This window comes from Megalops cyprinoides, chromosome 2, assembly GCF_013368585.1.
Source record: "Megalops cyprinoides isolate fMegCyp1 chromosome 2, fMegCyp1.pri, whole genome shotgun sequence".
Classification (NCBI taxonomy): domain Eukaryota; kingdom Metazoa; phylum Chordata; class Actinopteri; order Elopiformes; family Megalopidae; genus Megalops; species Megalops cyprinoides.
In genome coordinates, this window is record NC_050584.1 from 37657301 (window position 1) to 37682769 (window position 25469).

The 25469-nt window shown below is 39.0% G+C and overlaps 1 protein-coding gene across 2 annotated transcripts in view; it reads left to right on the forward strand.

Moving 5' to 3' along the window:
• Window positions 1-981: 981 nt before the first annotated feature.
• LOC118769774 (guanine nucleotide-binding protein subunit beta-4) overlaps window positions 982-25469 on the forward strand; it is a 30288-nt gene continuing 5800 nt past the window's right edge. Inside the window, exons 1-5 of one of the 2 annotated variants that reach the window (XM_036517093.1) lie at window positions 982-1070; window positions 13147-13233; window positions 24356-24466; window positions 24660-24698; window positions 25040-25146. In XM_036517093.1, coding sequence (XP_036372986.1) covers window positions 24410-24466; window positions 24660-24698; window positions 25040-25146 — 203 coding nt within the window. In that variant the 5' untranslated portion in view covers window positions 982-1070; window positions 13147-13233; window positions 24356-24409. Of the gene's footprint in view, window positions 1071-13016; window positions 13234-24355; window positions 24467-24659; window positions 24699-25039; window positions 25147-25469 lie in introns of those variants that run through there. The other variant, XM_036517084.1, reaches the window with a different exon arrangement.

Sequence of the window (25469 nt, forward strand, 5' to 3'; positions counted from 1 at the left end):
CTAACCGCACAGATAGGGATAGTTCAGTAGCTAACGTCAGTCTTTGCGTGATTGAAGACTGAGATGAAGAATCGGTGGCTGGTCTCCCCTCTTACAATAGTTATCTTAACGTGTGTTTTATTTCATACACTGAGAGCTGTGACTCGTGTGAGAAAGAGTCATAACGTTGTCCGGCTCTGTTATGTGTGGGCTATGAAATATGTCGCTCACTTCATATTTAGATAAAGTTTTAAACTGTGCTGTTTGCTTATTAAAATGGGCATCAATATATAATAGCATATGCTTCTTCTCACTTGGTCAGTAATGCACAGTTTGTCCTAAGTGATTAAATTAAATTAGTTTCAGGAAATTCGCTTTAGATGGGCGTTCGGTTTATTGTCATTTCCAGGATATGTTTGAAGCTCTTTTCCATTATGCATGTAGAATATTTCACAAAGTACTGATATCTAATTATTGAGATGGAAAATTTTAAACTGGCAAATCATCATACAACATTGTATGTAGGGAATAAGATACATATTAAGTCAGATGGTAAATTTCTCAGTCTCACAGGCTTACATACAATAGTTGTGCGATAGTTAATATTACATTTTATGCAGCCCTACAAGTTAGAACAGAGATCCTTGGGAATGAGAGGTAGCAACACATAGATAAGGAAAATATTTGGAAGAGAGAGAAGCGTAATTGTATTACTTAAATTCTTGGCACATTTCACAATTTTTTTTTACGTCAGAGGCCAGACTGTTGCAACAGCAATCACTTGATATTACAGAACGTGAAATTATTGCCGAACCAGGCAGGACGTAGTGTACAAAAATGTCAAAAGTGCTGTTCCTTTAAGAGATTTACTACCTCCCTCCCCTCTTTCCCTTCCCATTCTCCCCACCTCCGCCCAGCTGCTTTGTTGTGGATCAGCTGTCTGATGGTTTATTACGGCTCTTCCTTGCAACATCTCCACCCACACTGAGCGCATAGGAAGAACTGAAACCACTCTGTTGGCCTGCGATCCGTCTACAAAAGGACTTAACTTGGGAAAGTCTTTGCTCTGGAACATTTCACCACAGTATAAGGTTAGTGTTCATCTCTTTGCAACACATAAAATTTTCCCTTTCTGTTTTCCTGTGTTTATTTTTGGTGTCCCGATTCATATATGTTAGCCCCTCCAGAAAGAGAAAGAAAATGTGTAGACAGTTAAGTCTGTGGTTGCCCAGACCAATTACACAGGCAGTTTGTATGGGGATCTTTACAACATACCAAGCATCTCAGGAATGGCAAAAACTCTACAAGCACAGAGGTCTGTAGAAGCTTGGAGTCTGGCTTAATGTAAGGTGTGGTGTTTTGACAGTCAATCACTTCCTAGAGCTGTTGCCTTCTATCCCATAGAGGGGCATAGTGACTGGAGATGTCACAGGTCGTTTATATTTGGGAAACATGTTTGTCTCAGTACAATACCTAACTGTTAGAAGCCATATATGACTGCTTTATGGAACTGAATGCATGGCACATTGTTACATGTTTTTTTTTTTTTTAGGGATAACACTGTTTGCAATATTAGAAAAAATAGAAGGCCAGCAACCTGTTTCAGTGGTATTGCTACAGTCTATGGGGTCGTGCAATGTCAAAAGGATATTTCAGATCTTTTTCAAGTATCTTGACTAAGAACACATCAATACGTGGCAGATACACATGTCTGTGTCATTGGACTTTTATAAGTATTTCCTTCACCAGATCACAAGTTTTCTGGTCATTTCTGAGCAATTCATTTTTTATCTTTTCTATGTTTTTGCCTGACTCAGCAAAGGTAAAAGAGTGAAGTAGTAACAATACTGAATGTGTATTTTGCTCATGATAAAACAATACATGCAGTACATCAGTCACCCAGTGTCACACTGATTTGTTGAAAATAACAAGTTACCCTTTGTACTTCAGACACATCTAGTAGAAATGCATAAAACCGTGTTAGGTCCCAGATATAAGTGTAATCCACCAAAATAATACTAGAAATTACTGACTTCTTGGGTTTATGACACATTTGATTTTCCACAAAAGTGCACAAGTGAAATCGGTATGGTACAGAAAAAAATGTATCTTTACTGACACATGCTAAGGCACAATATTTGCATGCACAATAGAGAAGATAATTGTAAGAGTGTTGTGCTTATTGGAAGCACTGATGAACTTATGAATTTCTTGTAAAGACAATTTTTTAGAACAACCTATATACATCTGTCCATGTAATACTGCTGGCAGCATCAAACAGCCTGAAGGAATTAAAATGTGAAATTTATGAAGCAAGTGTACTGTAATCATGTGAAAATGGCTATTCATTTATAAAACATGTAACACATTCATTCATTTGTAGGTTATGGTACGGTTCACCTATTTCAATTGTTGGTCAGTGTGACCACAAGTTTACATTTGGCCAACCACACTGTTTTTACACTTACAAATCATGAAGGGCACGGTTAGTTGCCGGCTGACTTGTTGAAGATAAGATAACTTTTAACATAAATCAAGGTGACTTTTAGGCTGTTTTAGCTTTCATTTCCAATGAAGTTTATTGCAGCTTGACACACATCCTGTAATTTGCCTCACCCCTGTAGTCTGAGTAGGACACTGGGATTCCCCTGGATCTCCATTTTGTGCCCTGTTCTCACTTCTCCTCACAGTTAATTTCCATTAGAGCTGCTACTCTGAGGTAACTGCCGAAAGATCCCTCTGCTGTGTTTTTGTTAAAAGTGTGCTTTCCTCACTTTGAACAGAAATTTGAACACCTCCCACAGCATATCATCCATTTAACTTGCACTGTGGTGTAAAAGTAATCTGTCCAGTATGAACGTCGGGTGAAATGTAGTGCCATTCATAGATGTCAACAAAGCTCATGGCAGCCTACCATGACAGAATATGTTTTTGAAGATGCACATTGTTTATCTTAAATGCATTCATGCATGTGATATGAATATTTACAATGGCATCAGATACCTAGAGTGACCAAAATGAGCAACCCTGGAACTAGATGAAATTTTCAATAAATATTTAACAAAATGCACTGAAAATACTAGTGTTTATCTTGCTTATACAGCATGTGAGCTAGTGTGTATGTGACACAATTAAACTCCGGTTACTATTCCAGAAGACACCTACACAACACGTATTCTACACTTGGCTGCACACATTTGGCATAGCACTGCCTCTGAATGCAGTGGCGTATTATCAGCATCACACTCCTCATGTGCGTGCCTTTAACACAGCGTGAGCAGCATTATCACTGCACAGATGATGACACTTCAGCAAGACCTTACTGTGACAGTGCCTCTTTCATGGGCCAACAATAGCAGCAAGTCAAGAGAGGAACCAGAACACAGAACAGAACAGAGCAACCGCTTGAAATTGAGTGGAAGATGATCACACATATAAACATATTAAAACAAACATGTCTCTGTGTCATGTCTCCACTTTGATAAATGTGATATATCATAAGGTGGCGTCTCCAGAAATCTTGATTGCCATTTTGTCTTGCTAACTAATATGTTTAACCTAAATATTTTAACATACTGGTTAGATTCAGTTTGAATGAGTTAGCAATATAAGCCACAACTGAAAAAGTAGCAAATTCTGGTACATATTTCTTTGAATGTCCTTTTTTTAGTTTGCACTGTGCTTGTTTGCTTTTGGAAGAGAGAAATTTAAGTACTCCAAGTATGTATCGTAATCCTGAAAATAATTTAAACAATGGTGTGGGATCAGATAGCTCTGCATAGCCAAGGACACAGATTTAGTGGTGGTTTTTGTGGTTTGATGTCGTAATTGTGTCATGTGTCGAGCTGTAGCAACTGAAACTCTGAGGGCGCCTTGAGAAAGGTAAATGGGCTCAAATGGTCCAGCCACAGTGAAAGGCAAGGACATAGCTCCGGTGTGAGTATATTTCAACTCTAATCTGTCAACCCATAATCTGTTGTGAGAGGTAGATGCTGCATGAGAGCCTCACATCTTTTAAGTCACATTAGTGCTCTCCAAGTAAGCCTTTTTTGAATGATCCATTATGCATAGCAGCTCCTGCTCTCCGTGGTATTTCTCCTATCTACTTGACGTCAGTTGCCATTTGCGAGGGTTGCCTGGGCAACGGCCAGCCTCCCCTGGAGATATGTCTGGTGGATAAGACTGCACTGGTTTCTCCTTTTTAGGTTTAAATGTGTGTACATGTGTGTTTAATTACATTTGGTTTAAATGCAGCATAACCTAAAAACGGTACTCTCATTCCATCTACACTGAATCAGTGTTAACAGGTGTTGTGCCCCACACTTTTAGTATTTCATATAATATTCAGTATTTCCTTTTTTACAAGTAGCTGAAAAATATATTCTTTTAAGCCACCTAGCAGTTTTTTTCCAAGAGTGTATTACAATAACACTCCAAAATATTATTGTGCGCTAAGCCCGTAAGGGAGGTATTTGATAACGAGATGACATGAAGCCTAGTGAGTGAAGTAAAGTGAAGTGCATATGCTATGGGTGTTGCTTGTGTACAAACAAAATCCCACAATAAATAATGATGAATACTGGACTGGTCATTTTTACAAAACCTCTTTATTGTAAATCCATTTACACTGATATTTTCATGCTGTTTTATTTGTTATAGCTTTGAGGTTGCCATTAGGGCCAAAATGGTTCAATTTTTTTTTTCCTTTTTTGGGGTCAGAAGCATTCACGTATTCATCCTGCATTTGTCAGGCAAACACATATACGGTCTGCGGATTACTTGATATGGTCTTTGGTGCCTTCACACACTCATCCATATACTGTATTATTATAAAGCTTTCATAAAAGTAAATATATAAATGTACATATAAATAAATAAATAATATGAAAAACTATATTTTTCCATGACATTTTGCAAATTGGACACATTTGCACTGTCATGTTTTTACTGTCAAGATGTGGGATATTACATCATATATGAAATATTTTTGTCCTAGGCAACCAGAAGTGTCTTGAACACAGAAATCATTATTCACAGCATTCACTCATTCACGCAAGGTCTTTAGATTTGTGCACACTTGTGCACACTCCTGGATCCTGGCCACACCCAGACATGTCTATCATGGTGGCAGAGGGTAATTATTATGTTCATTCCCACATATTGATTGAATAAACCAAAATGCTGAACAGCTGAACATACTTTCTATTTCTGTATAAAACAGTAGCTGGTTGAGACCTGTTAAGGCCACTGTCAACAATTTTCACATATGTAAATAAGTTCTCACAGAGCACACAAGTTCATCTCTCATCTGACAAATTTATCAAGTGCAGACTGTAGATGTGGGCAGTCTGCTTATGACTGTAGATTCCTCCGTGTGCCCAGTCATATGCAGTATAGTAAATGCTTTTCTGTGTAATTTCAGGTTAATTTCAAAGAATTGTTGTATCCATTTTGTCAGTATTAATTTATTCAACTAATATTTACCACAGTCACCACCCTTTCAGCTTTAAAGCCTTATGGTTGTCTGGAACCTCTAATTTGTTATTTCTTTCTTTGGGGGGGGCTCCCTTACCCAGGCCATTTTACATAGGTGTTTACTGAAGTAATTCAGGTTAAGTATCATACTCAAGGTTACATCAGCAGTGCCACACCAAGAATGTCAACCTACAGTCTTGTTGCAACACATCCAGCTCAGCAACTATTATGCTGTAATTGCTGTCCAGATGAAGAAAATTCAGTATCTTTGCAGATTTGTGCTATAAATGGCTTGCTGTTCCTGTTAAAATGGTGATTCTTAAAATGTATAATTTCTGTTTCTCATGTCATAGAGTCTGGGTATGGATGTTACACATGCAGAGTAAATTATCCACACTAATTTTAGAGTTTTGGTGTGCAATATCTACTCTGTATTGTTAGCGATAGACTAATACTAATACAACAGTAAATGTTATGTGAAATATATGTCTTCTGAGGGCTTTGAACAAAAAAAAAAACAATTGTCAAAGGCCTTGTGTCATTCCAGGGTCTGATTTTAATTTCAGCATTGAAACAAATCAGCAAATCACGCAAAACAAATCAGCTGCAGAATGAACACAAAAGATGACCTGTCAGGGTAGAAAGACAGTGGACATGCATGCAGGGAACCTGCAATGCTATTTATATCTTCTTCATCTAATTTTAGAAAGAGCTATTGATGTTCTGTTTTTTTTAGTGGGGGATCTTCTTTCTCTCCCAGCCTTTTCTGTTGCCAAGCAATCAATTCCAGAACATGACTGGAGAAAGATGCAATGCTGAATGGTTCTGTCTAGAATTTTGGTTGCCTGATTAATTTAGGAAACACTAATAATATGGCAAGATTCAACTCCACCAAAATCCTTTCCATCAAATGCAGTCTGGTGAAAGTACCATTAGTCTGTCTGAGACATCAATACATGACAAGGTTAGGCCTAGTGTTTTATACAATTATTTTGGAGCACAGAATTGATAACAGGTTTTTGTAGTTTCCTTACACTGTATGCTGCGGCGGTGTTCCACGCCAGCTGTAATTGTGTATCATTGATCAGAGATTCAAAGCTCAAGAGTTTCACTGGAGGAAGCTTGCTTTACAAGTGATCCTCAACCTGTGGAAGAATTTGAATAGGCATGGCGCCCGTTTGCATGAAAAAGTCACAGCAACCTTTTGTTGCAATCCAAAAAGTTTCAGATTATGATTACAGATGAGATGCACACTGGTGCATTCAGGGACACATATGCAGCCTGCATTGGCAAAGGGGTTGAACACCATTTGTGTGCATTATCATGTTTGGTGGCATCAGTGTCAGAGCCATGTAAGGCAATGTTGGCATCAGAATGGAACAGCCATAGTTGTTTTTCAGGGTATGGTCACTGTAATTTTCTTACCAATATGGCATTAAGGAAATCTTACAGAACTTCCTTATTTTGTCAACTGCTGCTGAAATAGGTTTGTTTTCACTACAACTGCACAACTGGCCACCATTGCTTCAACTAGCAGAATGATTTGTTGTTGCCAAGGTAACAGTTCCTTTTTGAGTGTTTTGCTTTGAGGGATGGAGTAGAGAGGATGGTGCTAGCAAGGATGGTGCTAGGACAAGACTTTTGTGGTGCATTGTGTCATTATATAGCATATGCATTAGCTTAGTATTTGCATGTAACATATAAACAGTCTGTTAACATTAACATTAACAGTTGACAATTAATAGTTGAGCTTAAAAAAAGCTGTTTTAAGGTGTCTCTGTCAGTCACTAACCAAAACTTCATGATAATATATAACAAATATTGCATATTGCATATTTTGGTCAGGAAGGAGACTTAAGATATGTTAACTGAAACAATATTATAGACAAGATGTGAAACTTAAAACACACACTGAAATCCTTAAGGCCCCTTCCTTAAGTCCCCTGCTAAATAAGTAAATGTAATATTCCATACATATATTGACAATATATTTTAGCAAATAAATATTTTAGCTCAATAAATAAATTTTTTAAATATGTATGTTGTTACAGTTTTGGGTGTATTGCAATATAATTCTTATTTGTATTAATATATTTAAATTATATTACCAATTCTATTCCTGGTGTAAACAAAATATTTCTCAGTATATTACAATATATTTAATTTACATATGCAGAAATAAAATGAAAACATAATGCCTTCTTTCAGTCTGTTAAATAAGTGTTTGAGCACTGGAGATGCCTTCTGATAAAAGCCTCCACATCTCCACTGTTCCCCCTTAGCTGGAAGTTAGCTATACCTATGGTACACAGAAGGTGTTTCTACAGTAACCTGATCCACACTGGCATATGTTGAACAGTTACAGTACACGTGCATGTTTACCTTATCTAAAATTCCATATCCAGAGTCTTTACAGTATTAATTCATACATACATTAGATGGCACAGTCATGTTCTCATGGAACATGTATAGCTTATGGTACAAAATAAACACAAAAATTACCTCCAATGCTGTACAGTCATTGCTCTCATTCACTACAGTCATTATAGGTGTGGCCTCAAAACAGGAATACTAAAAGCTCTGGCATCAGTGCTAATGAGCAAATGCACAAATGTGGTGAGGGACCTCGCTCATTTATAAATAATTATAGATAATGCTATAGGCAGGTGCAGGCAGTGTCAGAATAGCCAACAGAGACAAGTTTCATTTGAGACCAGCAGCACGAAAGACTCTGTCAGTCGAAGTGCAAATCGCCATGCTGGGACATATTCAGAAGGGCACACATAAAGCTAAGTTGGGTGAGTGAAAACCAGGCCCAAGGCCTCAAGAGAGTGAGTCATTGTGTTTGACTGCCAGTGTTTAATGAGGGACATGATCTAAAATATTAAAAACAAATGCATGGGAAAGAAAACCATATTTAACAGTAAATAATGATGCCTATTCTAATTCTAGCTCTGATACCAAATGTTTGAGAGAATATCTAAATCCTAAGAAAGCAACTGACTGTCAAGCTTCAGAAGTGAGCACATGCAAAGTAATGGACCAGCAAAGGACTGTGTGGGAGAAGGCCTTGTAAGAACATAGTGCGTTTCATGTTATTGTGCCACATAACTCTGTATTATAGTCCAATCTGCTGGCTGGTACATCCAGAAGATGAAGAGCATGGGAATGTGTGTACATGTGCATACATGCGTGCATGCAGAGAGAGGGAGATTCAGCTGCTGGTTATGTTAAATGCCGGAGCACTAGGAGCATCATGCTTAGACAGCATAGTCACTCGTGGTGAATAATACTTGCCCTCACAGATTAGTTTAATTGAGACTAATATGAGGCTACTTTACTGTTTAGTCAGTTTGGTTTTCAGTTCCATTTTTAGATGGGTTATTTTTATATCATTCTTAAATGTAAAGTTGTTTTGCTAGGGGAGTGTTCTGTCTTTTCTTTGCAATTTCAAGCAAACAAATATGAAGGTAAAGAAGTAAAGGTATGTTTTTACATCTTTTGGAACTGTAACTCCTCTGTGATATTGCTATAATGATTAAGATTAACTGGGAAAGCTAGCTTGTTACTTACAGTAGCAATAGCATTAAACATTTAATCTCATTCAGTTTCTGTGAAACCTGCAAGATCCACACTATGGAACTTTGTGAATGGATGGGGCATATTTTGGGGGCATATTAGGTGGCATACAGGGGTGGAGTGAGGGGCAGTAGTACATTGCTGAAGTGGGTGTAGGTTTTGGTATACTTGTGTAAATGCTTTTTAAAAATATAATGCATGAGCAGTGTAGGAACTTCACTGAACAAAATAAAAATATAACAATAATAAAATAAAACAAAATAATATCATGGGAGAGCCACTCTAGAGTCTTGAATTTGAATGAAAAACCACTATTTACAGTTTCTGATTTGTTTGCCTTGATATGGCCCTGGCCTTCGGTTTGTGGAAATTTGTGGAAATGCTACAAAAATATAAACTATCATATTGAACAACCTGAATATGCTCCACCAGAATCTAAATTTGGCAAATAATGGGTTGTTTCTGTCAGCCACATTGACATGTGAGCCAACAGCCCCAGCAGACACAAGTCCATCTAAAAAATAACCTGTATTTACTTACTTTACCTTGAAGAGCAGATACTGTAGCTACAAAAGGATACCAGATGTCCTCTTCAACACTTCTCTCACAGGGGGTAAAGACCTAGCACCCAGCACCACTGCTAGTTTTCTAGTTAAAAAACTTGCACCTGGTCACTTACTAGCAGCTAGCTAGTCATGTGGGAAAATTGAATGTAACATCTTCCTGCAGCTGTTGGTTTGTAAAGATTGATAACTGGTATTTCTTTTATTCCCATGTTTATGTTTTTTCATTTACTTCTAACTAGAAAATTGTGATATGTAACTACGGATAACTGTACAGCAAAAAACCCCAGGGTGAATGGAAAAGGAAAGCCCTGCCTCATTCTCCGATGCAGCAAATGATGTGTCCTCTTGATAACAACAAAACTGTCTAATTAGCAAACTAACAATCTGGGACATGGATAAGTAAACACTCCAGGTGTAGTTTCTACTTTGTTTACATTTGTATAGTAAGTCAAAAGTCATATAATCAAATATTATTGGTTAGAAGATAACAAAAACAAAATTAAGAGACTATTATTGAGTAAAAGGTAACAAATCCAGGAAGTAACACAACACAATTGAACACCATCTATGTTAACTTGCATGTTGAAGCTTGAAATAGCAATGTGAAGTGGGATGGTGGTGGTGACTAATGGTGTACACCTCTATAGGGAATATCTAAACACACTGATTCATATGACATTTGCAAAGGAATCCTTGCATACATCCATCATGGTCAAACCTCTGCAGCAGTAACAACAGGCAGGATGCATCACCTCTCTTATCTGGGCTTTACTGCAGTTACATTGTGAGCTTCACAAATTTTGGGGCTTTTAATAAGATACTTTGTTACCTCATCACATGACCCCTACAGAAATGGTTCCTAATGTAATGTTTGTTACTTAAGGGAGTCACCACAGGGGCTGACTGAAATGCAACAAAAAGTTAATGTGCTGCCTGTTACATTGTAACTGAGATTAAACATGTCTAAGTAATAAGTTACTTCCACACTATGATGATGCACCTTATAGGCATGAGTAGCATTTAAATTAAGAAAGAGAAAAGATTCCAGAAGATATAATATAATGATATTTTTTTTATCATCTGCCTGCCTTTTGCTGGCTTTCTTTGTTCTCCCCAGATACTACATAACATACAGTGCAAGTATATGATATTTGCACTCTGTAACTGCAGTCGAAAGACAAGATTTAACTTTTGTTACAAAGAAAAAGACATTAGCGGGGTACATCTGAATACTCAACACAATGCCAGAGGGTGTCAGTACAATGATTCCTATAAGTGTTGAATTCAAAATATTTTATTTTGTCTTTGTTATATCACTCTACCCCACAATTTTAACAATTGCTTCTGGATACCAACAATTGTCCTTTGTATGCATTTCAGTAAATACTATAAGACAGTCTTTAGGCAATCCTGTTTTTGACTGAAATACCTGCTACTCCTGTTAGGTCATGCTAGGAACAATTAACCTTGGCAGCATTTATTATTATAATTTTCAAAATAACCCATACTGTGAATTTAGTCAACAGGTCAAGAGCTGGTGAATATATTGCTTTGTGAATTAATGACTTTTCCCCCTAATAAATACATAAATAAATAAATTAGAGTTAATCTGACCCCCTTGTGCCAACCCTAAAGGAAACCAAGGGCTCTACTGCTTTGATCTCCTCCTCATTGATTATGGCTCTTGCAGAGATGAGGGAAAGCCTTTCCCACTGTTCACTTTCATTGGTCACATTAACAATTCAGGAGTTCCTAATGGAAAAAAGTCCTCTTTTTAAATCCTTACTTATCCTTTTAAAGTAGACAGGGGCTGGGCCCATCTGTCTCTGTATTACACAAACCATATTAATAATGTACCTTTCATATAATAAAATTATGAGTCATCAAACATTATGACCAAATTGAGAGATTGTTTTGTGTATGCAAGTAAAATCTGTAATGCATGCAACACCACTGTTCTCTAGGAAACTTGATAACAAAAACAGCACATCTTTGACACATCATCTCAACTTTTATGAGAGATTATGTCAAAATGAAAATGCGCTTTTTAACAGTAAAGACTGATGATATTGATTAATGTTTTTCACAAACGTGGAAACTTCAAAACCAAACAGATGTTTGTATAGTCACTGTGCTATCATACTAATGAAGAAATTCTTCATATTATTATGAATTGCATAATTTGTCAATTGTAGCCCATGCATTTCCAAAAGACACTGTATGACTGTTCGACAAAAGCATTTTGAAGAGGGTGAAAACTGAACAATTACTACACAGATATTTTAGATACAAAAGTTGTCAAATACTGTAAGTCTTGTTTTTGTAGATGAGTGTTAATATTACATTTCTGAACAGCAGCCTACTTGGACCCATATGGTCAGTGTCTTAATTGATGGTAATCTCCATTCCTGTCAACAGCTGCAACATTCTAGGGGGGGTAGTTGTATGTGTTACATGAGGACACACTCCTGCAACTTCACTATAACCACAAGAAGGCCAGGGAAAGTAAAATAATTTATCACATTTATGTAACATCTTATAATATCTGCAAATCTGAAATGATTGTGTAAAGGAACTGTAGCAACCCAGAGAGACTTCTTCTCTATCTTAACATATATAACTGACTGAAAGATGTGACTAACGACAAAATAAATCTTGTGAAATTACAAACTTTTATTGGCTTTAGGGTGGTATTCTAAAGATATGTCGCTTGAGTAACAAATTTGACCATTATTTACTTTCTTTTTAAGATTTAAAATCGTGAATTTGAATGAATTGCACGAATAACATATAGTACGCTTAAATTTTTAAATTTAAGAATACCCGCTAACAGCAGCCGATTTAACTGTGTTTTAAATATTATATATGTAATTGTTACGGCTGTTAAAAATATATATTAAAAAGAGCATGATGAGTGTATGCACTCAGCTCTTTCTCAACATCTCTCCATTGCTGAGCACGACCCGAAGCACCACACTGGGGAGGAGAGATTACCTCAATGTTTTAGGAGCTAACAAAATTAAATGGACGTATCTATGAAAACAACAACAGTGTGGAAAACAAAACTATACTGCTTGTACGAACATGATGCCAAACATGTTACTCTCCGGTGTAAATGTATTTTGTTCATCAACGATAAAATACATTTCCTGTTTCCCATCCTGCTTTCATTTTGTTTAGGCAGCTGACAGACAATACCATTCCACTGTAGGTTCACCAAGGCAGTTGAAAGGCGGCTCTTCCCCATATTTCTTTACATTTGGTCGTGAAACTAGTGTGGTTAATGCAACATTTCTCTTTAAATAGGATACTATTTCAAAATATGTAAATATATAGTTTCAAAATGTAAAAACAGATCTTCTGGAAAATGCCCATTCTTTCTGGTCACCCCTCCGCGTAGGCTGTTGCCATGTTCCCAGTTTCTGTATGGGTGTGGTGATTAGATTGCTGGGCAAAGATTGAGTCAAATCTTGTATCAGTTAATGTTGAGTAGTCCCAAACGTCTACAAAATTTGACAAAATTAACTGAAATATTTCAACATTTCAGTTACTGCAGGGGCCATGTGTGGAATCTGAAGGTGGAATTTTAAAGAACTGATCGGAAGGCCGTGGACTGCTCAAAAGCCGAGTTCAGGTAATAACATGCGTGTTGAATCTAGTCTAGCTAGATGATTCTTATTGTTGGCATTTTCTTGAGATCTTTATTTCCTGCTTCATTGTGAGATACGGGCATAGTTACTACAGTGCGGCTATATGTTGGTCTTGCCTTTGGAAAGATCAAATCCATTATTTAGCCTGTTGGCTAGCCAAACACGTCTTACAGGAAACGTCTTTACTTTGCCAAGTGTTTTTCATCATCACTTCTTAGCCAATAACTTGGGCAACTAGCTAGTTAGATTCTGTAATTATCTGTCAAAGACACAGATGTCTCTTCTGCTCATTCGTCTCTTTGGCTAATTAACGTTATCTAGCTAATCAGAGAGGTTTATGCCAGCAGGCTGTTTCACTCGTCGCGATTCTGTGTGCATATACCTAATTTCTAACGAGCGCGGCCTTGCAGTCGAGTCTACGGATACAATGACAAGTGAGAGCCTGTACTTATAGCTACAGACAGCATTATGTACATTTCTTGTGTTACCAGATGTATTGTGACAAGTGTGATAGGTAACGTTTGGTAAATCATGCACAGTATGTGATTACACGCATATGAAAAGGTGTAGGAATGCACATAATGAAAGGTGGTAGGCTAACTAGCTAGTGGCTATCAGGTTTCCGTTTCAGTGCTGTCATTTTACAATAATAATTTCACCTTTCTAATATAGTTGCTAGCTCTCGCTGATTTAGTAGTTAGCCAAGTGACAATAATTTAACTGAGAAATGTAACGTTGTAGCAAGTTCTGCAGGTAGCAAGTGTGATGTGTTCCTGTGCCCCCTGATGAACTTGGAGCAGCCAAAGTCTCAGTGGGTTTGCGTTTAGTAAGAGGTGTCCTCGGATTGGTTAGTTATCTTTTTATGAAGCCGAATATTATCATTTTTATTGTACAGGAACAATAAACTGCCTGTCACTGGTGCCGGTCTTTTTTAGTTGTTTGCTTCAAAATATCAGTCTTATCAGCTACAATAGCTGTAACGGTCAGTCTGTCCACTGTTTGTCCGTTTTCCCTTTTTTCACTTTTTCAGAATTGTAACTATTGTGTAGCTATAAATTCTCGACCAATGTCAACTGTGCGCTGATTTTGGTGAAATTTCATATGCTGTTTCTGTTTAAGTAGATGCATTTAAATTAGTTGTTCGATACAGTTCACAATATTACTATTAAATTATTTGCATCAGATATTGGTTGGTTGTTCACAAATACTATCTTGTCAGTTCTGGATGGGAGACTATATATAAACACGTTTCATTAAAATGCTGCCTGAAAATGTTACTTAAAACCATGGAGAATGTTAACATTCCCGTTGTCTACATGGATTGTTGGACTTTTTTTCCTTCCTTGTGAAAGAATGTGTAGTATTGAATCAGTAACATTAAACAAAAAATGTCAAGGGCATCATTAATGGACTTTAAGTTGTGTTATTTATCTGACGTTTAGTATCGTAAGTGGTACTACAAAGTTTTAACGTGGAAAGCATTATTACCAATGGAATTACTACCTTGGAATATTGTTTGCAATGGTGTTTGTTAAACAAAGACAGCACTTAAGCCCTAGACCCTAGTATCATATTCCCAGTGATAGCATTTTGCTTTTGTTATATTAATGTTTGGCATTCATACAGAAGGCTTTGGGATGGTATAGAGCAGGTATGGTTTTACCTGTGAACCAGGCCCTGAAGGACCAATGAAATGACAAAGGGGGTGCACGTTAGCCATATTTGTTGTCTGGGGATGAAAACCTTCCCCTGGAAGATCACCTGGGGCAAATTTCAGGTTAATTGTTGCGAAATTTGTCAGAAGGAATGAAAATAACTGCCAATAAGAGAAGCTAATGGGTGCTGTAGCTTGAATTGTTGTTTTACTGTTGTGTAGTCACAAGCAACCTGCAAATCACAGCTTGTATGAAACAAGCCAATCCATTTAGAAGTGTCTCTCTTTTGTGTGTGGAGCTTTTGGAAATCTGCTGTCACGGAACATGGTCATTTCATTTTGTAGCTCAGAAATTCTTGGCAGTGGGTTCTGGATATTTGGAATATTCAAAATCAACTGGTCAGCTAGCCTTTGCATAGTCTGTCTTATGTTTTGATAGTGTGTTTCCTTGCAGTCACATTTAATAGACTAGATGCTTCAGTAACAACCACTGCTGCTTTTTGAATGTTTCTTTTAACAAGTTGTAACTTCTTAATGTATGTTGAGAGCACTGCTGATTGATGATGTCAAAAAAATATATCTTTAGGAAAGCTTAGCTGCTGATGGGTTTGAAAAATGGATTTAGTTTTCTTAAGTGACTGTATGTTTAAAAAAGAATCAGAGCTCTTCTTGTGGACATTTCAGATAATTGTTCCCTCCTGTATTTATGAGTAACAACACTGAGGTATGAGTGGGTAGCTTAGGAATTCTGGTTTAAGAAAATTAATGTTCAAATATTGAACAGAAGTTTGTGAAGTGAACTCTTACTCTAAGCAATACAATCATTCCAACATTACTAAATAGCCATAATATGTGATTTGAGTGAAACATTTATCCTTTTCAGAGAAAGTACTGAATTAACAGATGTTCAGAGCCTTTACTTTTAGGTTATTTCAAATGGCTGTTAGTATCAGATTTATTAAATAATTCAAGTGGTGATTCAAATCTCTGCCCAAAGTACTCCTGGCCTGTCACCCTGTCAGAGTTAGAGCTGGTGCGTGCTTGGATTAGCCTCTGTCAAAATGCAGGATTTTAACATGCCTATCAGGTGAAATAAATGTTTTGATTTATCTGCTGAAATTAATCTGGGATAGAACTAGCTGCCTGCTGATGACTGGATGTGGTCTTGACATTGGGAAATTGACATGGTAGGATATATCTTTATTGAAGATTTCTTATTAATCATTTTTAAATTTGTTTGCTGTGTTGCTGAAGACTTTCTTCTGAGAAGAAATAGTTTATTGAAAGAAAATGTAGGCTGTCACTGGTTCTTAGATGAGACTCTAAATATATATATTTAAAAAACAGGTTATTTTATGTGTATTCATCTTGTACGTCGCTCTGGGTACGAGTATTGTGTTTTGAGTATTGATTGGTCGCCCTCTACCTTAGATCAGTTTGGTTAATTATCTTTATATTTTTTAAAAAGTCGGTTGTGCGAGCATTTCTCAAATCAAACGTCATTTGCGTGTAACTGGAAATCACAGATGCACATTTTTTTCCTTGAATCAGTGTGGAATATTATCTTTGCAAATGTAGTAGAAAAATAAAGAACCCAATGAGATCATATGATCGCCTGAACAAATCCTGTTTTGGTCACTTAAGCCTTACTTCCCATCGAACAGCGCTAACAGTTTATAAGTGGTCCTCCTGGCAGAGCCCAGCAGTAGTCAGAGGAACAGCTGCCTATGATTCTCCAGTGATTTTGGAGCTGAAGCGTCCGTGTTTACAGCCCTGTTTCCGTGTGTGAAGAGGCTGTCCAGTGTGGAGGTGTGTGGGAGCTGAGGCATGAATAGGATCATAGCTGCGTTGTTTTAGCTGCCTCCCTCAGCTGCAGAGTCTTGTTTCCTGTTTTCATAGTCGCAGAAACCCAATGATTCCCTTACAGAAGCGAAGAGATGTGAAGAGTTCTAGAACAAAAGCAGCGTGATCTTCTGGAGCAGGTCACTTCCTGCTTCCCTTCCTGGAGAGGAGAGGGCAAGGCAGGGGGGAGGTCACAATCTGCAGGAAGTGCTGCTGCGCGACAAGCAGTGCACAACAGGGGCCCCTGACTTCTGCATTCTAGCACACTGGTGCAGAGGAGCATTTTACCAAAATTTTACCCTCTAAAAATGTGTAGTGCTGGTAATAAATGCAGAGGTGCACTGTCTATAATTGAAAATTGTTCTTGCTTTCATTGCATTTTAAGTATTGAGAGGTGATGACTATGCAGGCCAACTCTGATGGAAGGTCTTAGATTCAGTGTGGCACATTCTGTGTTTGTATTTATTTTTTCAGCATTTTCTCTTCTGTTCTTGGCAAAAAACCTGTAGGTCTACAGCAGCGTTTCCCCAACCTCTCCTGGAGGACCCCTTGTCCTGCATGTTTTAGATCTCTCCCTGCTCCAACACAGCGGATTTAAATGATCGGTTTGTTATTAAGCAGCTTCAGGAGTTCGTAATGAGTTGATCATTTGAATCAGCTGTGTTAGAGCAGGGAGAGATCTAAAAAATGTAGGACAAGAGGTCCTCCAGGAGAGGTTTGGGAAACGCTGGTCTACAGTAGGGATGCACCAATTGTGAAATTCTGGGCCGATACCGATGTTTAAAATAACAATTTGGCTGATAGCCGATGCTGATACCGATGTTTCTTTTTTTCTTTTTTTTTTTGGCTTGTTTATTTTGTTTTTGTTATTTTCCCTTTTGTGCCAGGGAAACAAGGAACTCTTCATTATAAAAAAATAACTGAACTGTTAGCTAGCTAGCTAACAGTACTAAAGTTGTCAGAACAGGTTGCTTGCAGTGTCTGTGGTAAAATTAACTATTTAGTCAGCAGAGACGTGATGAGGCTTTATTAGTTTGATAGCTAGCTAGCTCTTGGTAATATGACAGCTGAGCAAAGTGCATGAAAGCCAAATTAGCTAGCAAGCTATATAGCTTTCTATGTTGTTTTTATTGTAGCTAGCTATGTGTTTGGTTGCAAGGTGGTATTTGCATTTGTCATCAGAATGTGATAGTAACTAGCTAGTTCCGTTTGTTTTGTTTGTATTGTAGCTAGCTAGCTAGCTAGCTAGATTTGTCTTTGTAAGGCGGTATTTTTACTTTTCAGGCTTTCACGCACTTTGCTAGCTATCAAACCAATACAGCTTCATCATCTCTCTTACGAACAAATAGTTAATTTTAACATTAGTACTGCAAGGCAAGGTATTGACTTCTGATCTTAAGTACCGTTTTCTAGGTAGCTAGAAACTTAACGTTAGTTAGTGTTAAGTGCACCAGGTCATTCATTCATTAGTGGATATAACTTTAAATCCAGCAACTGTATCTCTTTTGAATTCTTTTATCAATCTTTGCTGAGCCATCTGGCCATTTTTGTTTTATTTCTTCAAAAGGTAGATGCAGACACACGTCAAACTTTTGGTCCACTTTGCCATAGACGCTGACTGAAGAGTTACCCTGCTCCCACCCTGAGCGTGACATAAGAGCAAAATGGCCGCCATATGAATAAGGCTAATTATAGTACCACCTATTGGATCTTCTCCGAATCTGCAGCTGGGTAGGCTACTGTTGTCCGAGACAGGCCGCAGATAACCAACATAACATTTAGCCAGCACAAAATTGATGCGGCACAACAGATAAACATCGCCCACTGCCATCAGTGAATGTCATCTTATTTGTCGATAGGCCGATGGCAGTCAACAAGGTGAATATCGGCCGATACCAATGTATGGCCGCTAAATCGGTGCATCCCTAGTCTACAGTATTATCTGCTGTTTGCTAGCCAAATAAATTGAAACATTAATGACTCCCTCCCATCCCCTAAGGTCATCTCCTATTGTTCACAGGAAATAAGTTATAAAACTTCATTTAGAGGAGTTCTAGTAAGTGTAAAAAGAGATTAACTGTAATATTACACCTTAATCTGGATATAAGATATTAGCCAAATTTAGTGTGTCAAATACACAGGCCAGCTACCCATCCTCTCACGACATTGCCTGTCACATTAGGCAATGTTTAGTGCACAAGCTGTCAAAGCAGATGTTTTAACCGAACGTTGACGAGTCCACAAACCATGACACGGACAGAATTTTCAATGTATTGCTCCGATTGTATGATGATGACTTGGACAAAGTTGTAACACAGCATCTTGCTACTCGACCAACTTTTATTGAAGTTGCACTTTTCCTTTTTAATAGTATTTAAGAAAAAAGGTAGCACTTTTAATTTGAGCACAGTAATACAAAATTTTATGTATTTTATGTATATTTTTTTGTTTTACAATTTTGAATTAAAACTGTTGTGGTAACATTAAATGTGCGTGCCTTGCCCCCCCCCCCAAAAAAAAAAAATTAAATTTAAAAAAAAAAAAAAAAAAATGTTGCTTTAAGTCCTGTGTCTAAGAAATCAGCAGCGGCCTTGAAAAAACCCATATCAGTCAGCCTCTAGTAACTGCTTCTTAGACCAAAACTAGCCAGTTGTTGAATCTTCGCATATTTGCATCTTACTGTAGTTCTTAGCTTGCGATTGGACAAAAAGGGATGACCAACATGACTGCACAACTGGAAGATGCTAGAGGAGTCGTGCCATTGATTTACAGTGGGGAAAAAAAAGGAACTGGACTTAAAGGGGTCTGTATTTTGGGGATTTTACGAGGGTTCTTTTACTAACATTGGCCCTGATCATGTTTGTATTTTTTAGGCAAAAATTATCCACCAGAGTGGCTAGTGACCGTACAACTTTAATCCCCCAAAAAGAAAATCCGCCCACATTTGCAGGCTGGTGGGTCTGAAATTAAGACCCAGGTCGCACATCATAAGTATTGCCATGGCTAGGACTTTGATTTGTGAAGAAATTAAAGAAAAAAATCTTCCCGTGTTTTTGTTTTAATATCAGCATTATTTCTTGGGGGAATACTGTTTCAAAATAATTTCATATTTTGAGCACCATATCGTATCATGAGCTGAAAGTATCATCTCATGCCTAGAAAAGGAATGTAAGTGCTGCTGTGGTCATTCCAGATGTAACAGTACCATCATATTTTTACCTGTGTGGTTATGTTGATTTCGCTGAAGATAAGGTTTGCTAAAGGCAAAGCTCATGGCAAGTAGATAAAAGGGTAAATGGCAGATGTGGTCATGTGGAAACAGAATTTCTTATTAGGTGTCCCTTTGTTTGAATGTGTCCAATGCTGGAAATTCATTCCAAGTCTTTTAAGGCCAGTAGACACCAGGGATGTAAATGGTGTGCAGCCTCATTTCGGTGTCTCTTGTATAAGTAATAATTCACAGTGGATGCCAAAATGCTGAGCACTGCAAGCTCCTTTTCCAGCTGCTCCTGGGGGTCTTTAATTGCCTTCTGCTGCAGATATTTGCTCCCAAGTGATGATACTGTCTTGGCTGGGGGTGGAAGTATATTCCTCTCCTTTGAGCTGCCCTAACCACTCTCAAATGAGATGTAAAAATGAATTAACGGATGCTAGTTTTAATTAATTGTATTAGGGTTGTCTTCACACAGAAGCAACAGTGGGCACACACTGGCAGAAAACACAGTTAGGATGAGAGAGAGCCATAAAATCTTAAGTCAGTGTCATTATGTACTTTTATGCGTCTAGACTGTAAAGCAGCTTTGCCAGTGCTAGTCCAGTGCAGTGCTGTGGCTGGTGTGTATTGTCTCATTTAGGCGGGTTGATTCTAAATCAAATCCAGTGCAGCACTACACTGCAGACACACCATTTTCTTCTCTGGTGTGAATTGGGCTCCGCCATCAACCTGGCACTGGAAGTTCTAGCACAAAAGCAAATATATTTAGCAGTGACCTCCACTCCAAGACTCTCTGCTGTGATGTAGGTCTATAATACTGATTTTTGCCTTCCACAGGTATTTCTTATTTAGCTAGTCTCATCTGAGCGCTAAACTCCCTGTTAATAACAATTAATATAGGGTTACCTGTTAATTGAATGCTGATTTGACAGATTTTATTGCACCTGTCAGGGTTTGCTACCAGTCATTTGTGAAAGAGTGATGTAGCTCTGTAAAGTGAAAGTATATTTTTCCTCATTTGTGGCCCTTAAATGAGTAATACGTTGTCATCTTATTGATCTTCTAGTCTTCATCTTAGTTAAATAGCAGGTCAGTTAACTAGCCATTACACACACTGAAATCCTTATGATGAAACCCTGAAGAGATTAAACATTTAGTTTTATCTCACTGTTAGCAGAAACACGTGTTTTGTTTCAGCAAATATCTGTCAGGTGTCAGATTCATACAAATACGTATTTATCAACTGATACAGCTTAATCAAACATAATCAGCGGATCAGTGGCAAAGAAATCCAGAAGGCACAGTGGATCCCATGGGGCAGATTGAGAAAATGTTACCTTCTGGGTTATCAGAATAAATCAGAATGGCCTTAACACAGAGACACAGGTGAGAGTCCCCTGCAGCCATAATTTTGTATACAGTTATTTCTGTACAACCCTCTCAGGTGTTCCTGAGAATTAGTTGGAAAAACGAGTCTGCTTTTTATATACAGATTTGACTATAACATCCAATAGTCCAGAAGAGTTATGCAGCTCTTCAGTCTTTGTTTATTCTATGGAAAATTTGTTCCCTGAGTCCTAATCGTTAATATCAAATGGAAGTGCAGCCAGGCTGACTCAGTAGCGTTACCACGTGTACAGGAAATTCCTGCGACTGGCTTGTCCTCCTGTCACCCTAGCGGGGCACGGTGCGTCCGTGGGCATTGGGGGTATGGCCGGGCATGTCGTTGTCACTGGGAAGCAGCAAAGGGACGCGGCAAGGCTCGGCACCGCGAGGCAGTGCCAAGCAGCACTGCCACACACACTGAACAAAGGACAGCAAGCACAGACCTCCCCTTTGTCACTGTCCCACCACCACCCTCTGGGCCCATCTCCTCACTGTCTCTGCAGGAAGGACACTCAAGCTCTGTTAAAGTGCCTCATTCTTCAGCTGCCCTTACAAATGGTAGAAACAAGGATTCCGGCTGCGTTCGCAGTAAAAGGTTTAGCCTTTAAATACACAAAGTGTAAACAGACAAGGAGTGATCCAAATTCAACAATAGGGGAGTTTCCAGATTTTGTGAGCTCCTTATGTTCAGTTAAAATGAGGGAAAATAATGGTGACAACAGTGTCTGATTTCATGTTGGTAACCACGTTATCTTTTCAGCTGTGCAGTACATGGACTGAGAATGGAAGTCTTTTGTTTGCAGAAACAGGACATGTTCCTACACAAGAAATGTGAAGAAGGATTCTGCTCTGCCCCTTGAAGTAAGCTGGTTAAATACAGCCTAATGCCACAGGGGTGTCAGGCACAGCATTGTAGAATGTGGCCATTAGCACAATAGGTGAATTGCACCTTGGTATACTAAACCTCATTTATGAATGACCAGGCTTAATACTGACCATGTCTATAAACTGGTATTTTGTTCAACAAGAGCAAAGCCTGCTTCCTTTTCTATGTGCAGTTGGTATGAAGGCATGCCTCCTTCAGCTGTGGCAGATCAGCCCCTCAGAGAAGTAGACTGGTCTCCAGTGTCACCCAGGCTGTGCTATGTAGCACTGAAGGGAAAAAGTGCAGCGAAAGTGTAGTGTGTCTTTTGACAGCAGTAACACACTGACGTCAGTGGGGGCTCCGCGGGGAGGCTTGCGTCAGGAGGTGAGATGACGTAAGCAGCAGCCCCTGCCAAAAGTGTCCCAGCTGTCTCGCCCCTGTTAAGCGCTGTCCTCTCTAACTGTTCAGGGGGGAGGGGGTCACATACGTGCTCTTACCCTCTCAGGGTGGCTGACCTCAGCGAACGCTCTCCGGTGTGCTCTCAGAGGTTCACTCCCAGCTCTCTGAAGAGAAGAGCCCGTCAGAGAATGGGGCCTTGTGCGTTTTAGCCCTCAGTGATGACTGAACACCCCATGCAGTGCTCCTCCCAGCCCTGCTGTCCCCTCTCCAAAGCATCCTATGTATGGGTTGGTCCCACAGTGCCAGCACACATCTTCAGGACCTTTGAGGATTATGGGTTCCCCTTCCCTTCCCACCCCTGTGGGATACACTGGCCAGACCACAGCCCTGACACAAGGACAGAAATTCTCCACTGTGGAGTCTGTCTGGTTATGCACGATTTTAAGATGCTTTTTTAATTGCTGTGCTTATTGTATTCTTCTGAACCAACTAGTGACCAAAGTGAGGAACTTATGCTGTAAATGTGTAATATAAAATTGTAAGCATGTACAGTATCATGAGCGGTAGCAAATTAAACAGAAAGTAAAATTTAAGAGTAGACCAGCAGCATCATATTGCAAAAGAAAACAATGTATTAGATTATGTTATGCTAACAACAGGAAACAGCGGGATAGACCATGGATTTAGTACCTGACAAAGAGAAAGCTCTACACACTTTGGGCTATAAGCTTTCCTCAGGCACTGTTTGAACGAGTCTGGGCTGTTTTTGTGTCCTGCACTGTCTGATTTAACATGTGCCTGTTGGATCATCTTATGCCTTCCACCCTGTGAGTGTTTTGATTGGTTCCACAATCTGTCGATTGAGCAACTGTCAGTCACAAGCTCAAAGGTGTGTCAACGGTAAAACCTAAACATCGACAAACATTTTTTTTTCACCCAAGCTTATAAAAATTGAGAGTACTGTTAAACGTCACTGGGTGATATTGGATGATATCATAGGAGGGCTGGGGCTCTCTCTTTCCCATTCCATGCTTCTCATTTGAGGGCATAGGAGTAGCCTACTGTATGGAAAAACATGTTTAAGAAAGACGTTTGAAGAAACTAGCTAGTAATATAAATCACTATATCTGTATATAGTCGTAGTTTCTTACTCATCAGCCTTTTCAAACCAGTTAGGCTTCTTGTGATGGAGATTGCTCCAATGAAGCATGATGACAGCTTGTGTTAACTGGCATTAATAAAACCTTCTTGTACAAAAAAGCCTACACTGATAGTTTGGGTAAAAAAGAATGTCAAGCTGGTTACATTTGTTTCTGTTCGTTGTTATTTTTGTTTATCTTGTGGTCTGTGTTGAATAAAGTAATTGGTGCAGTTTTTATCTACAAAATCATATCAAAAGCTAAAAAAAGCAATCGTTATTCACCCTTCTCAGCCATCACCTAGTTGGTGGTCAGAAATGCGTGTTGTTTACATTCCTAGTGGAAGTCGGAAAGGGCTGTTTGTGTTTTAGTTTTTTTCTGAGCACTCAGGGGCCCTTCCTGCTGCTCTGTTACACAGATGGCACCAGCCTTCCATTTCTTAGCTTCTGTATGCTGCACAGGCAGAGCCGGCCCATCGTATAAACAGCAAAGCTCAAACAACCCAATAGACCAGTTAGTCTACACACATCTAAAGATGCACATCCGTGAAATGCTCTCTGCGCTGGCCCTCCACCTCTCCTCTGAAATGCTCCTGTCTGCACCGCAGGTGTCAGCTGGTTCTGTGGAGCGGATCGTGGACTGAACACATCAGTGGGGGACAATGAGCGAACTGGAACAGCTACGGCAGGAAGCGGAGCAACTGCGGAATCAAATCCGAGTAAGATGCGTGCCGCTGGTCCGGCACCGGAGTTGCATCCAGATTAATACAAGCATTACTACAGGCATGCTGTATATGCACACCGTGATTTCACCAAGAGGGTGTAGTCTGCCCCCTCTCCTCCTCTCCCCCCAGTTTCTGTTTCTCGGATTCTTCTGTACGTTGTGTCAACCAGTTTCCCGTCTCCTTTCAGGATGCCAGGAAAGCCTGTAGCGATTCCACTCTTTCCCAGGTAAGGACCTGCAGGGGTGTCACAGTATTGGAGGGAGGGCTGAACTGGCCTCTACACTGGTGTACATTTGCAGGCAGGCTGAGAGGCTCATCACAGCTGGGATCCGAGCATGGCGAATGCACTTAAAGTGCACTGAAATATTTAACACTGTCTGGAACCTAATGTGTTGTCCCTTACAAAAAATAAAAAGCTACTTTGGTTTCATAACCAGATTTTTTAAAACAGGTATTATATCTACATTTATTTTATGTATGAACAGAAATGACTAGATGTAGATGTAGATGTAGATTTCTCTCCTGAATTTAGACAATGTAGTTATGTTATAGTTTCTTTCTTGACAGATCACAGCTGGTCTGGATTCAGTGGGAAGGATTCAGATGAGGACGAGACGTACCCTCAGAGGCCATCTAGCCAAGATCTACGCCATGCACTGGGGCACTGACTCCAGGTCAGTGGCAGTAATCAGCGATGGACTTAAATGGGCTTGCTGCCATGTGCCAGTGTCTTTCCCAACCACAGAAACCCTGTTGATTCATAATCTAAGAACAGTGCTGACAACAAAGTCCTTAAGCAGTTGAAATGCTAACAGCCCTTTTGGCAACAAATGAAAAAGCAAACGCACGGATGAACATCCATTGAATTGGTGTCCACGAGAAGTGTACATGTGGTTTAACCCCAACACTACAAGACAAATTTATTTATGATAAACATCAGCAATCATTTTATTTACTAAGAGAATCCTGTAGGACACATTCAGGCTATTTTAGAGCA